This window comes from Pteronotus mesoamericanus, unplaced genomic scaffold, assembly GCF_021234165.1.
Source record: "Pteronotus mesoamericanus isolate MK-2021 breed Mesoamerican mustached bat unplaced genomic scaffold, CSHL_Meso_final contig_269, whole genome shotgun sequence".
Taxonomy (NCBI): domain Eukaryota; kingdom Metazoa; phylum Chordata; class Mammalia; order Chiroptera; family Mormoopidae; genus Pteronotus; species Pteronotus mesoamericanus.
In genome coordinates this window covers 397,823-412,090 of record NW_026555114.1, presented here as the reverse complement: position 1 = coordinate 412,090, position 14,268 = coordinate 397,823, and the positions used below count along the sequence as shown (strand labels likewise).

The 14,268-nt window shown below is 39.4% G+C and overlaps 1 protein-coding gene across 1 annotated transcript; it reads left to right on the top strand.

The window, feature by feature from the left end:
• Positions 1–1,024: 1,024 nt before the first annotated feature.
• Positions 1,025–13,372, top strand: CUNH17orf78 (chromosome unknown C17orf78 homolog). The gene is made up of 7 exons (XM_054574838.1): positions 1,025–1,082; positions 2,158–2,244; positions 2,739–2,984; positions 8,090–8,239; positions 10,327–10,451; positions 10,902–11,024; positions 13,181–13,372. Exons 1-7 carry the CDS (start codon positions 1,025–1,027, stop codon positions 13,253–13,255), a joined length of 864 nt encoding a protein of 287 aa, XP_054430813.1. The 3' UTR covers positions 13,256–13,372.
• Positions 13,373–14,268: the final 896 nt, after the last annotated feature.

The window sequence follows — 14,268 nt, the reverse complement described above, 5'->3', positions numbered from 1 at the left end:
TATCAATCAGAGTATCAGCCGCTAGAAACTTCTTCCACAAGACCAAATCTATGTTGGCTCCAATGGAATACATTTGCAGTGGATAGAAAGACTACAAAGGCTCTGGACTTAGGCAGAGGACTTTGGAAGATCTTTATTTCTGCTTTATGTTCCAGTTAGCCTTGCTATCACAAAATCTACATAGTATTACTAAAATATATGATTTTTGAAAAGTCTTCAACAACAGTTATCTGCCTAGGAAAACCTCCCCAACTGCAGGCAGTATCTCTCACCTAGTGTTCTTAGCTCTTCCTCACAACCACTGGGTCCGATAATCATGGGAAGGTTTTCTACCTATACTTACTTCACTATTCAGAAGTTTAAAAGTATACAGGACTAGATAGTTATGTCTGTGCTGATGTAAGTCTACGTGTGCAACTGTGAATGAATTCTAGAGATCATTTGGTCGCAACATTTATATAGGGAAAAGTTGAGATATGAAGGAGTTAAGCAATTTTCTCAAGATGACATAGTTAGTATCAGCCTGTATTAAACCCAGCTCCATTAATTCCTAGTGCAGTACTTTCTCCATGGTAACTTACTGACTCATTCAGTCCCAGTTTCTTGTTCTAATCTCAAAATCACTTTCCTTAATAGAAATCCTTTTATCTCTTTATGTTGGTGTGTAAATCTTTGTGTCTGTGTGAGTGAGCATTCTTGTGAATGTCTACGTGTCTATCTGCAAGTATTTATAAAGCATATCACTGGGCGTTTATGCCCTTTCTCCTAGGGAAAGCTGTAGGTAATTACAGTTTCTTATGTTGGCACCAGCAATGGTCAGGGAAGAACTTCCAAGTCAATCGTTAACAAGCAGACTTAGTCCTCTATCCAGTAAGGTCTATTCTTGGGTCTTCAGGAAATAGGGCAAAAGAACTAGAGTTGAACCAGACTCTTCCACGGTCAAACTTGGTTCCAGGGCAGAGAAAACACCTAGAGACAAAGCTATAAGGGATTGTCTCTGAAAGGAGCACGTGCTCAAGCTGACATGGATACCATCTTGGTTTTCAGCCTAATCATTACATCCTATGATGCCAACAAGAAAGGTAAGTGCTTCTCTAGCTTAATATCCTGGAAAACCCAAAGAGAGGCCTAGAAAATGTTTGGAGTCTCTTCCAGCAGATAGAGGTATAGCCAATACTCAGTGGGCAATGCTTTCCAGTCATCACATGTATCTCCTCACAGGACTGCAATTTTTTCATCCCAGAGAGACAGCTGTCTGTTTCATGCTAAGAAATCTTCAGAGACTGTGATGAATTCTTCTGTCTTTTTTATATAACTAAAATTCAGGATCCTGTACCTATTAGATGGCTTTCTTCCCTGGAGGATACTGTCACAGTTTCAGTATTATCATCACCTAAGCCCCTATATTCATAACCCTTCATAAGATGCTGTCTTCCTCTTTAGGTGTTACATCCACATACATGGGGATGCTCTTGGGAGGGGAAAGGTAAGAAAAGGGTGGTATGGAGATGAAATGGAACGACTTTCTGCTCTTTGACAACTGTTTATTTAAAACACGATTTTTGAAAGTGTCCTAAACATTTCATCTCTATTATTAGCTCACCAGAGTTAAGGCTAAACACTATAATGTGCAGCAATAACAAATTTAGCAAATGAAGAAAACTCACAACACCCTGTGAGTTATGTGCCAAAAAGTATGGATAACTATGACCTATGGCTCTGTGGAAAACTGGAAAGATACCTTGTCCAAGGTTACATTTAATAAAGTTTCAAAAGTTTTAAAAGAAGAAGGCAGATGGAACAGGTAAGAGAAGAGATAATAATCAGTGTTTGAAGGAAAAGGTTGGTTAGTCTTTCATTAACATCACTTATCTCTCTTTTTTCCCCACTTTAAGATAATAGATTGGTACTCAGTTTTCTTTATATTAGTCTAACTCCTCCTTGTATATATTTTAAAGTCCTTTGGGGGAATTTTTTTAAAGCTGTTTTTTATTTTTTTAATTTAATCTTTATTATATTTGGGGGGGGATTTTTATCTTACCAATTGCAAGTTTTATGAGAAAGAACTGCATTCTTTTGTATCTCCCTTTCCAGCACTTGGAATTCTAAGCAGTAAATAGCCAGAAAATCCTGACCTTCCCCCCCCCCCCCCTGCAGAACTCAGAGATAGCAGTTGCCAAGTGGAACAGCTTCCTGGGCTCTTCCCAAAGGGTGTGAGAAATACCAGGCGTATGCTAATGCCAGGTAAGGACTGGGCTCTCCCTTTCTAAGAAAAATTGCTTTGACATTCCAGAATAATTTTACTCTTAAAAGATGCCTGCCACCCCCATTTCTAGCCTAGATCTCAAATACCCTATTTTAAAGATATGTATCCCCTGAAGAGGCTTTCTGGAAACCAATTTTTGAATTAACTGTTACTACCTAAGGCATGACTACAAAATCATAAAAGGGAGTGAAGAAATGGAAGGAGGCAGCACTCAACCCTTTCTGCACTAGAGATGACCTATAAGCATTTCTCTGGGCTGAATTTACTGTGGTCACCTATCTTCATGGGACCCATGGAAGGAAGGAAGAAAGGCAGGGCTTGTACATTAAGTACCATAAGCACATGGTGAGAAATAAATTAACTAAAGAGAGAAAAAAAGTACCGCAGTGGAGTTTAACCAGTCGATAAAGTGGTTTAGCCATTCAGATTAAGAACAAGCTTCCTTTATTCTCTCTGGTTTTTCTCTTTCCAGAAGCTCAGGCAGAAGCCAATAGGTCTGCCTTCATCCAAAATCTGACTGTGGCTACCTTGCTGTGCCTTGGCTCTGGGAGCAAAGTGAGACTCAACCTTGTATATGTAGAGAAAAGGCCAAAGGTCAAGCATACTCTAAAGAACCTGAGAGTCATTGCTGCTCCCCACAGGAACAGCACAGCCTTCCCCAACTGTCACCTAGCCCTCACATCCAAGCTTCAGACTGGGTCCCTTCTAACAGGCAAAGGTGAGACTGGAAAATGAGATGGAGGTATGCATGACTTTTACTTCATAGCCCTGAATTCAGGAAGAGCTTAGTAGCAGCTAACACCTGAAGGAAATGGATTATCCTCTCCTTGGGCAAATCTATGTCCTCTCTGAGACTCAATTTCCTAATCTCTAAGGGCCCTTCTAGTCCTGACATGCTGCAATTTTCATATGATCTCCATTTTCTGATGGATCGTCCTTTGACAATGGTTGCTTGAATTTGATTTACTTTGCACATAGTATTCAAACAACACAGACTTACAGTTAAAAGTAAATCTCCCTTGTACTCCCACTCTCTCAATCCTCCATTTCTCTATCCCTGAGGGAACTACATTATTAACCACTTATTGAATTTCCTTCCAGAGACACGCTAAGCATGTATGGATGTATATACTTTAAAAGCATAAATGGTAGTATACCATACACACTATTCAATACCTTCCTTTTTTCCATATCAATATGTATAAATTTTTCTCATTCCTTATAACAGTTGTGCAATATTACACTTTATGGCTGTGCTATCACCAGTTCCCCATTGATGGATATTTTGGTTGTTTCCAGTCTTTTGCAAATACAAACAATGCTGCAAGCAATGACCTTACACATTATTCTGTGTGTACCTGCAATTTATCAATAGAATAAATTCCAAGAAGCAAGACTGCTGCATCAAAAAGTTTGGTAGATATAGCTAAATTATCCTCCCCCCCAGGGTTGTTCAGTTTTGCACTCCCATCCACATTGAGGATGCCTATTCCCCCGCAGTTGCTGAGCTCCGGCTATTGACCTCAGCCTTAAGTTTCCCCACTTCTGCCCTTCTCCTACCCATTCTTTCTGTCAAGCAGTTTATGATCGATAAATTGGTATTGTTAGCTCCTTTTACATTTAAGCAATTCCCTAGATGCGACTGCTGCATTGCTAGAAAAGTAAAACTTGACACTTTTAGAGAAATTGGGGGTTCACAGGAAGAATAATGGGGGAAAACTTTTAAAATTACAATCTGTTTAAAGACTAGAGACTGGGAAATAAGTGGATAGGTTCTTGGGATGTGGCCCAGGTATAGTAAATTATATATCCTCACATGACATGGGCGTTTTCACTCCTTTATTATATTTTCTTAAGTTCACATAATGAACTTAATTTAATTTTAATTTAGTTTTTGTGTGGGATAAAAAACTCTTAAAAACTTAGAAGCCTCTGACAGTATTGAGGGCTTTCAGTCACTCAGTGTTAATGTAAATTTATTGAACCAGATTGTTCTCCTCCTAACATGTGACACCCCCCTTGAGTCAATGGCAGGTGTGATGGGTAACAGTTAACTTAAAGTCATTTTGGAGTCTAGAGCACTTTGTACAAGGTGGATCTTTCTTGGATATAGTGTTATGCAGTGCTGGGCTCAGCAATTAAGGACACTAGCTCTTAGAGATTTGGGACAAGGCAAGCTGGGAGATTAAGGAGGAGGAGAGGTGCCAAAGATCAGTGTGATCTAATTCAACAATTTGTTTTGGGCTTGCCTAGAACCCGGGGCAGGAGGAAGAGTTTAATCCAGCAATTTTCAACCAGTGTGTCACAGAATTTTTAAACCATGTAATACTTGATTATTTATTCAGGGGCACTGACATCTTTTCCCTCAGATTGTTGAATACAAAAAAATGACAACGGTCAACATAACAATAGTGGTCTGCTGTAAATGAATCACGGTTATACCTATTTTTTTGTCAGATTGGCAAAAAATATATTTACTGGTGTGCCACAGATTTTAGTAATAGTTTATGTGTACCATGAGATGAAAAAGGTTTAAAATCACTGGTTTAAGCTACTACCCTGAGCAGGAGTGTCCAACCTTTTGGCATCTCTGGGCCACACTGGAAGAAGAGTTGGCTTGGTCCATACATTAAATACACAAACACGAATGGAAACTGATGAGCAACAGAAGGGTTTTAAGTAAATTTACGATTTTGTGTTGGGCTGCACTCATAGCCATCCTGGGCTACATACAGCCCATGGGCCTCGGGTTGGACACCTCTGCATTTGAGATATGCAAAGAGATTAAATGGACGTTTGTAACTTAGTTTGGGGACCTAATTATCACTCAGGATACATTTTTATGGGACAGCGATAAATTGCACACAACCAATTTATGAATGGAATTTCGAAATATAGTCTCATTTATAAATCTGAAACTGCCTATTCTGGATTTAAATTTACACTGAGTACCAAGAGGTGATAGACTCCACATAGGGTAGAAATAAATATTAGGTAAATGGTCAAATTTATAAGGTCCTGAAAAGATGCCCACTGTAGGTGACATCAGTCTACACAGTGGACTGTCCTGGAAACAGAAGATAGTTCACGGAAATGTTCCCAGAGCAACACAGGAATTTGAAATTGTAGGCAGGAGAGTGTACTGCAACACAGTTGGTCATAAGATATGCGTCGACACATAATGTAGAAAAATGTAAGATGGAGACTATTTGTTACTGTTTATAGAATTTGGCCAAGGAAAAGATCCTCTCTCATAAATGTTGTGATATTTCCTTCTGGTGAAAGAGGGCTCATAGGTCTTCCTATGGTCTCTTTACCCCATGTGAAACTGTGGGAATAGGAGAAATATTAAACAAATGTTTAATCTGATATTTATGATCACCTTTAACAAGTTAATTTCTCCAGTGCTGTTTCTATAGCAACAAATGAGGGATTTGACTCGATGGTCTAATTTCTACATATGTACAGCGAAAGTTTAGATCTGAAGCATAAACCCAGTAGCAGTATATAAGGCTTCTCAAATACTTCTTTTAACCTTCTAATACAGAATGATCTCTAAAACAGGATTCCACTTAAATGCACCATATTTAAAGTAAATTACTATGCAATAAAGCAAAGTATCATCTCCTAAGTCATCCATTTCATAAATTGGGATTTTTGTATATCTTCTCAAAGTGGGACATTCTTGCTCAAATATCCTTAGTCAAAGAAAAGCTAATATTGCAATTCCACCATCACTGGGAGTGAAGAACTGTATTTACAAATGTGCTCCACCTTAACACTCAGTTACCTAGCAGATAATATCTAAAGGAAATGAAATGCCAACGTGGATGGACATTAATTTAGAAACTACGCAGAAATGAATACACTGACAGATAGGGCCTATTAAAGTAGATTTTGAAACAGGAGCCTCCAGGATCAAGTGATGTTAGTTCCAGGCTACAACCAGAATCTGTCTGCATCTCTTCACTTCCACAGCTGGTCTGAGTCACCATCATCTCTCACTTGGATTTCAGGAACAGCCCCCGAACAGGTGACTTTGCTACTACCCTTGTCCCCCTACTGTCTATTTCAGCGACCCTTTAACAACAAAGAGATTCATCCTGTCACTCCTCTCCTCAAAACCTTGTAATGGACCCCCATTTCAATCACAATAAAAACCAAAGTCTTTAAACTAGCTTACAAGGCCCTCAGTGATATGGACCCATTTCCCTTAGATCCTCACCTCCTACTCCTGTCCCCTTGCACATACCTTGCCAGTCTCACTGGCCTTCTTGCTCTTCCTCTAAAGCTGTAACATGCCAGACATTCTCTGCCTTGGGGCCTTTACATTAGCTGTCATTCTGCCTAGGTCACTACAGCAGGTCCTTAAATAATGTTATTTTGTTCAATATCATTTCATTATAACATTGATGGGGAAAAAAATTGATATCCACTGGGGCCACTGTGTGCAGTTTGCATGTTCTTCCCAAGTCTGCATGGGTTTTCCTCCATACTCTCATTTCCTCTCACATCCCAAAGATGTGCACATTAGGTGAACTGGTGTGTCTACACTGCTCTAGTCTGAATGAGTATGGGGCTGTGTGTGAATGAGTGTGCCCTGCAATGGAAGGCCCTCCTGTCCAGGGTTGGTCCCCATCTTGTACCCTGAGTTGCTGGGATAGACTCTGGCCTCCCTCACCCCTGTACTGGAATAAGCAGGTTAGAAAAGAATGATCTTTCTTGTTTTTATTAATCTTTATTAAACGTGTGTATAGCTTATATTTATTTCAATGTTTAATATTAGAAATGTTTGGAGTCTTTAGAAGTTTGGTGCTATTTTTGTGACCAGAAATACGCTGTAGGAACTTAACTCTTGTTTATATCAAGTAGTCTATGGTAAAATTGGTTTTATTATATGTCATTTTGCCTTAAAGTCACAGTTTCCAAGAACCTATTAACAACATTAGTGAGGACTTACACTTTCCCAGGCATCTGCTTGGCGATTCCCCTCACCTCCTTCAAGTCTTGCCTCAGTTTTCACCTTCTCAATAAAACCAGCCTATATCGCATGTTGCCAAAACACTGCCCACCCGCACTCCCCAGACTGCTCCCTTACCTTCCTTTACTTTCATTTTATTTTTTGATAGCAGTTATCACCTTCTAACATACCATAAAATTGACTGTACTTATTGCTGTCTGCTTCCCCCTGCTGCACCTCAAACCTCCCTCCTCTTTACTTGTTCTCTTGCTAGAACGTATCCAACTGATACATCCAAAGTACTGGAGCAGTCCCTGGTTCATAATGGGTATTCATTTTTAATTATTTGCTGAATGAATAAAATTAAGGAGTGCATGAAGCTTAGTGGTCTTTCCTTCTCCCAGTTCACCCTGCTCTCCCCAATCCCTTCTCAAAGCAGTTGACACAGACTCCACCAGACAGACTTGCAGCAGTCATTAAGGCAAATTATTATTTGGACTTTGGAGTCACCTTTTTTGAAGACAGAAACTTTGAACAGCACTACACCCTCCATACTTATTATTATTATTATTATGGCCTTAAGAAGGATAGGCAAACAAGGTATGGCCTACTCCTCCATTCTGATTCTACATTTATCAAATGCCTCATGGGAATTTTAATCCATATCTCTTATTAGTATCTCTGTTCTCATTTACTCTTGGCATTATTTGATGCTCACGCCCTAAACCTATGGACAGATCGATGGGGGCACAATAAGAAGCTTAATATCACCTGGGTAGAGCCAGGGTTTTTGGTCGGGTAATATCAAAGGCAGAATAATGTTTTCTCAGCTGTCTTTTCATCATTTCTTTTTTGTCTTATAGCTTTTTTACCAGGGATCTCCCAATGTAAGGTCTATCCAGTGATGAGGGCTTCATCAGGGACTTTTCCCACCACCACCACCTCCGTAACTCCAGGGAATAAAGGAGAGAAAACTACAAGTATTGATGATTTTTCTAGCTCTTTGAAACAAGGTAAAGTATAAGTAGGGGTGAAGCAAGAACAGAAAGAAAAATATTTTTAGCCTCAACATTAGTCTGGGTCTCCTAGGATTTTCCTGGAAGTTGAGAAAATACACAGAGTTTACATTAGAAAAATCACTCAATTTCTTATGGAAAGAAATCAGTTTCTCCTTAAAGAAGGTCCCAGAAATATTCGTAGTTTGACGCTATAGTCATGTGCTGCAGAAGGACATTTTGGTCAATGATGGACCTACTGTATCAATAACAATGGTTCCATAGTACTATAATGGAGCTGAAAAATTCCTGCCATCATATTGTAACGTCACAGCGCAATGTATTACTCATGTTTGTGGTGTTGCTGGTATAAACAAACCTATTGCACTGCCAGTTGTATAAAAGTGTAGCAAAATTATGTACAGTACATAACACCTGATAATGACAGTAAATGGCTGTCACTGCTTTATGTATTTACTATACTTCCTATTGTTATTTTAGAGTGTACTCTTTCTACTTATAAAAAAGTTTATAAATGTAAAATAGTAAACATTTTTACTCTAAAATAGTATGCTATGCTAAGCCAGCAGCTTCCTCACACATCCCGTGTTTACTGTGTCTTTTGATTGTATCCTTTTCTCTTGTGCTTGATTTAATCTCATATTGCTTTATAAATTTTGTGGAGACTAAGTATACAGTGTTTACAAAGTCTAAAGTAGTGTACAGTAATGTCCTAGGCCTTTACATTCACTCACTACTCAGTCAATGACCCACCTAGAGCAACTTCCAGTCGTGCAAGCTCCATTCATGGTAAGTGCCCTATACAGGTGTACTATTTTATTTCAGGTGTACTATTTTTTATCCTTTACATTGTATTGTTCTATACCTTTTTTATGTTTATATGTGTTTAATTTTTATTTATTGATTTTAGAGGGATGAAGGAGGGAGGGAGGGCGAGGGAGAAGGAGGGAGAGAAACATCGAATTGTTGTTCTACTTATTTATGTATTTATTGGTTGTTTCTCGTATGCGCCCTGCCTGGGGATCAAACCCCCAACCTTGGTGTATCAGGACAATGATCTAACCAACTGAGTTACCCAGCCAGGGTCTAGATATGTTTAGATACACAAATACCAATGCATTATACCTGCTTACAGTATTCAGTACAGTAACATGCTGTACAGGTTGGCAGCCTAAGAGCAATACGCTATACCATATAGCCTAGGTGTACAGCAGGCTACAGCATCTAGGTTAGTGTAATGTGTAGTAGGCTACAACATTTAGGTTAGTGTAAGTGCACTCTATCATTTTTGCACAATGATGGAACTGCCTAATGATGGATTTCTCAATGTATCCCCGTGGTTAACAGACACATAACTGTATTAATAATGCTTTACCTCCACACAAGTAAGCTCATCTTATAGTCAAATTTGTGGACAGAATAAAATGTATTCATGTGGTAGGTAATTCCAGCCATCACATGTATAAACAACATTTATACACTGATCGTTAGTGATGACAACAACCAAGTACATGTTTTATCTGCACTACTTTTAGAAATAGCCTTCCCTAAATTGGCCAGGGCTCTAATTCTGTAAGATTCCAGTTTGGCTTGCATCCAGTTCCTACCAGGAGAAAAACAGATATGAGATTAGTAATAACAAGATGCATATAAGCCATTTGCCCCAAAATTTGGCTTATGACCCAGAAGCAATGCCAATTCACCTTTGTTCCTCCTATTGTCCACTAAAGCTGCAAAGAGCATAGAAGGGCAATTTTCTAGGTAGAGACTCTGAGAGGGCCACTGGTGTAAGATGAGTTTAGAACTTGTTGTGCACCCCCACCCCTTTTCCTCCCTCAAGAGCTGTGTAAGAATTGGTCTTACTTGATCATGGAAAATCCCAAATCGCAGGGAAGGTGACTCATTGGGAAGAGGCTGCAAAGGGGATTAGAGCAGAGCCCATGGGGCCCACCCCACTTCTTACTCTGAGTCTGAACTGGAAATTCAGCCTCTGAGTCAAGCTGGACCCCTTCAAAGCAGAGGGTCAATTTCTACCCTCTCTCAAATTCTCTTTCTTCCTCACCTACTGCTCTCTCTCCTTTTAGACACAGATGAGGACCTGGAGAAGAGGCAGAAATGGAGTATTGTGGTCAAATTTCTGATTGCTGCCACTCTGTTGCTCAATGCAATCATCATTACAGTGTTTGTCATTTTTGAAGTCCCATGTCCTGTAAGTTTGCTGATGTATGGGGTCTTTGGGCTTGATCTATACAAATCTCCTTTTCCAGAGGAGGGTTGGCATAACAACAAAAGCATAGACTTTGGAGTTTGGACAGACCTGCAACTCACACTCACTAGCTGAGTGGCTTCAAGAAAGTTGCTTGACTTGTCCAACCTCATTTGCCTCATCTTTAAAATGGGACTAATGATAGTTGTCTCTTATGGTGGTTATGAAGGTTAATTGAGATCCTGTGTGACAGGCACTTAGTACATGGGAGGTCCTTGCTAAATGCAAGTTCCTCTGCTGTACTTGTACATTCTCTAGGGAGAATAGCGTCAATAGGACAGAATATTTTCTTTAGAAGAATTATTTTCTTTAAATGGCTTGACATGCAGTTTGGAAGATAATCAAATACATACCAGCCCCCTGAAGTTAATACCTGTTATTTTCTCCCTTCAGAGTCAATGCCTGAGAGCCAGAGAGCTATGCCAATGCCCGCGGTTGTGGAGAAAGCAAAGGAAGGGAGGCCAACAACCCGAGGCAGCTAAATCCCAGCCTGCCTCTCAGCCAGAGGAGGAAGGTGTTCTCTGTGTGGTTTGTGTCATTTGTTTGGAGAAAATGGGGCTGACATATAAGTGCTGTGAGACAGGGAGTTGATTGAGTTATAAAGCAAATGTGAGTAATTCTTTTATGTGTCAGAAAATAGGTAGGTATTTATTTGTACTGTTGTTTTCTTAATATCAGCCCAGCCAAAACACAGGAGGTACTTACTGAAAATACAGATTTCCAGGCCTCAGATATAATGAATCAGAATGTCTGGAGCCAGGAACCTTATTTTTAAGATTTTTAACACACTCGCTAAGTAGAGGTGAATTTACTGTAAAATTAATGAAGCTTAAGCCTCAGGACCATGGGACCTTATATCCAGTTTTGTATTTTTAAATTTGTATTCTTTTTTCTTAAAAAAAAAAAAAAACTCCTCTGAAACTGTAAGAGCTTCAGAGGCCACACTTATATGTCCATCCCTGCCCCTAAGTAACTCTTACATACACCAAAATTTAGGAACCACCACACCTGAACACAGTTTGATACTTGGCAAAACAGCATCTTCCCTCCCTACCCTTGGGTTTCCTGATAGAATTACAAATTCATAATGCCCTTTGGTGTCTAAAACAGACACTACCCCACTGGGTCATGACAGCTGTTTTAAATCTAGTTTCCTCATGAGGAGTGGACTTAGCTTTTAAATACGAGAAACTGATGGGTGCCTTCTATACAGCACCAATAAAATCCACTTAGGTAAAGAGACAAGGTCTCCAATACTTTTTAAATTAAAGAAGGTATCCATAAGAAGGTGTCGGCTGTACACAACAATCAAGGATAGTGCAACTAGAAGAGAAGCTCTGGAGATCTAATGCGTGACTTAGTGGGTACAGTCAATAATACTATATACAAATCTGAAATGTTCTCACTGCAAAAAAGGAATGATAATTATGTGCCATGATAGAGGTGTTAGCTAAAGCTACAATAATATTACAATATATAAATATAAGAAATCAATACATTGTATGCCTTGAACTTAAACACTGTTATATGTCAATTATATCTCAATTTTTAAAAAATCAAGCACAGCACTCTTTCCACCCAGGAATGACATCAGAATCTTTCTTATCACAGTGCTTCAGGTACCCAATGCCGACTTATTTGTCGTCTCTGGTTTATGTCAATATTTTCCATAATCCCATTTCTTCTAATATGGATGATATGCTCATGTAAATTAGTATGATTTCATCATATGGTGTATTTTTAGTTCTCTACTCCAATCTACATTATCATTTCTATTGGGACATTGGAAGAAGTAGGCCTGAAGGGGACCATAAAGTTTAGTTCAGAATTAGAGGTAACCATGAAGCAGCAACTCTGAATTTTTCCCGTGAACAAATAAGCTGCTGGTAACCAATAAATTAATAGAAATAGTAACTATAAGCAATTTTACACACATTACCTTGTTTGAGCCTCATAAAAATCCTGTGAGGTAGCTAGGGCAGGTATCTACATTTTATTGATACTTTAAGACTCAGAGAGGCTATGTGACTTTCCCAACGTCACAAGGCTGGCAGAAACAGAACTAAAGTCCTGGTTCTTTTAATTCCTTTACTGTATTTATTGGCTTATTCATCCATGAAATGTTACTGAAAGTGCCAATGTTACTTCTATGTGCCAAGTTCCCTGCCTTCCACAGTCTATATTCATAACAGGTTAGCGTTTAGAAAGTACACATAAAATCAGATAGGGCATGGAGTCAGGTGCAATGAGAGTGGAATGGAATTGGTAAAAAATATTTGGTCCACTGAGACCCAGATCTCTGCTGCTTTTCCAGCTGAGCAAGATCGTTTGGTTCTGACTTAAGGAATGAAGTAGAATCCTTGTGCATCTGAGAACCAAAGTAGCTGCAGACCCGGGGCCTTTTCCATTCAAGGCAAATAGGTCAAGCAAGGGGTAGATGGCCTCTTTGCTGGTAGGTCCAACAAATTTAGGTTTCACACTATAAACACCTTGATGATATTTTCTCAGTGTAAGCACAGTAACTTTCCCTAGAATCATTGGGTAACAAAGAGGCAAAATGATGTGTACTTGGAATTATGTAGGATTTTGTACTTAGCTATCCATATGTTAGTACATAAAGAAATACCCATTTGCATCCTTCTTTATCTTTCCTTTTTCCTTTCAATCTCTAGGTTGGACAAAATGCTCCCAATTCAAGCTCAAAGAAAGCTGCAGGGATCACTGTTATCCAGCAGACATACTTCTGAAAAGTTCTGCTCTGCCTCACACACTGCATTCTCCCTATTATTAATCAAGATAGGCAGATTCTTGCCAATTCTATACGCGTATCTTCAGCAGGAACATTGCAATAAAAAAGTAATGCCAGACCAGTGAAGGGTGAGCCTGGGCTTTGCAATCCATTACCTCCATGCCACTGCTACTGACTGAGTCACAAGCTTCTGAAGTTTACTCTGTACTTCCACAAAAAAAATGTGTATCTTCTCATCCCATCAAATGAAAACAGAAAGTCTCCCCTCTAAGCTTTGTGAATAGGCTTACTGCTCTCTTTGACAAAAGTTTTAAACACAGCCTCCAAGGAATGGGGCAAAGTAGCCAGAAGTGTGGCCCAGTTCACCAGCTCCTCTGTTACCTTCCCTGCTGACTTCACGCTCACTGGCTCTCAGCTGGCTTAGGGTGGTGTTCTGGTTTTCTCAAGGCTGCCAGTCATAAGATTTTATGATATAGCCTCTGCTAAATCACAAGAAACTAGCAACACACTGGTGAAGGGAATATGAATTTAAGCATTCCAAATGTCCTCCTCGGAAATCCCCAAAGGGCTTAGAGACTGCATACTAATAGGACCCAGAGGAGGTCTCCTGATGACCCAGAGTTCCTAAAGTGGGTGTGACATTGTACCCGACCATAACAGTGAGCTGCATGCACTTTGCCAGAGTGAAATGATTATGATGAACTTTCTCACGGAGACAAAGCTGTAAGTGAAGTCTGACCTGCTTAAGTAAGAGTTTGGTTAAAAAAAAACCCAATAAAACAAACAAAAACAATCAAGTAGAGCAGATGTTAAAGCAGGATTTAGGTTAAAAAAAAAAAAAAGAGAGAGAGAGAGAGAGAATGGTGGGAGAAAATTGTTGTCCTGCCTCTTTTCATAAGGGGCTGAAACTATTCCATTTTGTTTTAGTGAAATGTGCTTCTTTCTAAGTAATTATGTTTTCTTAGTTCTCTGATAAAAACCATATACAACTTGTAGCCTCCTTTTATTTGC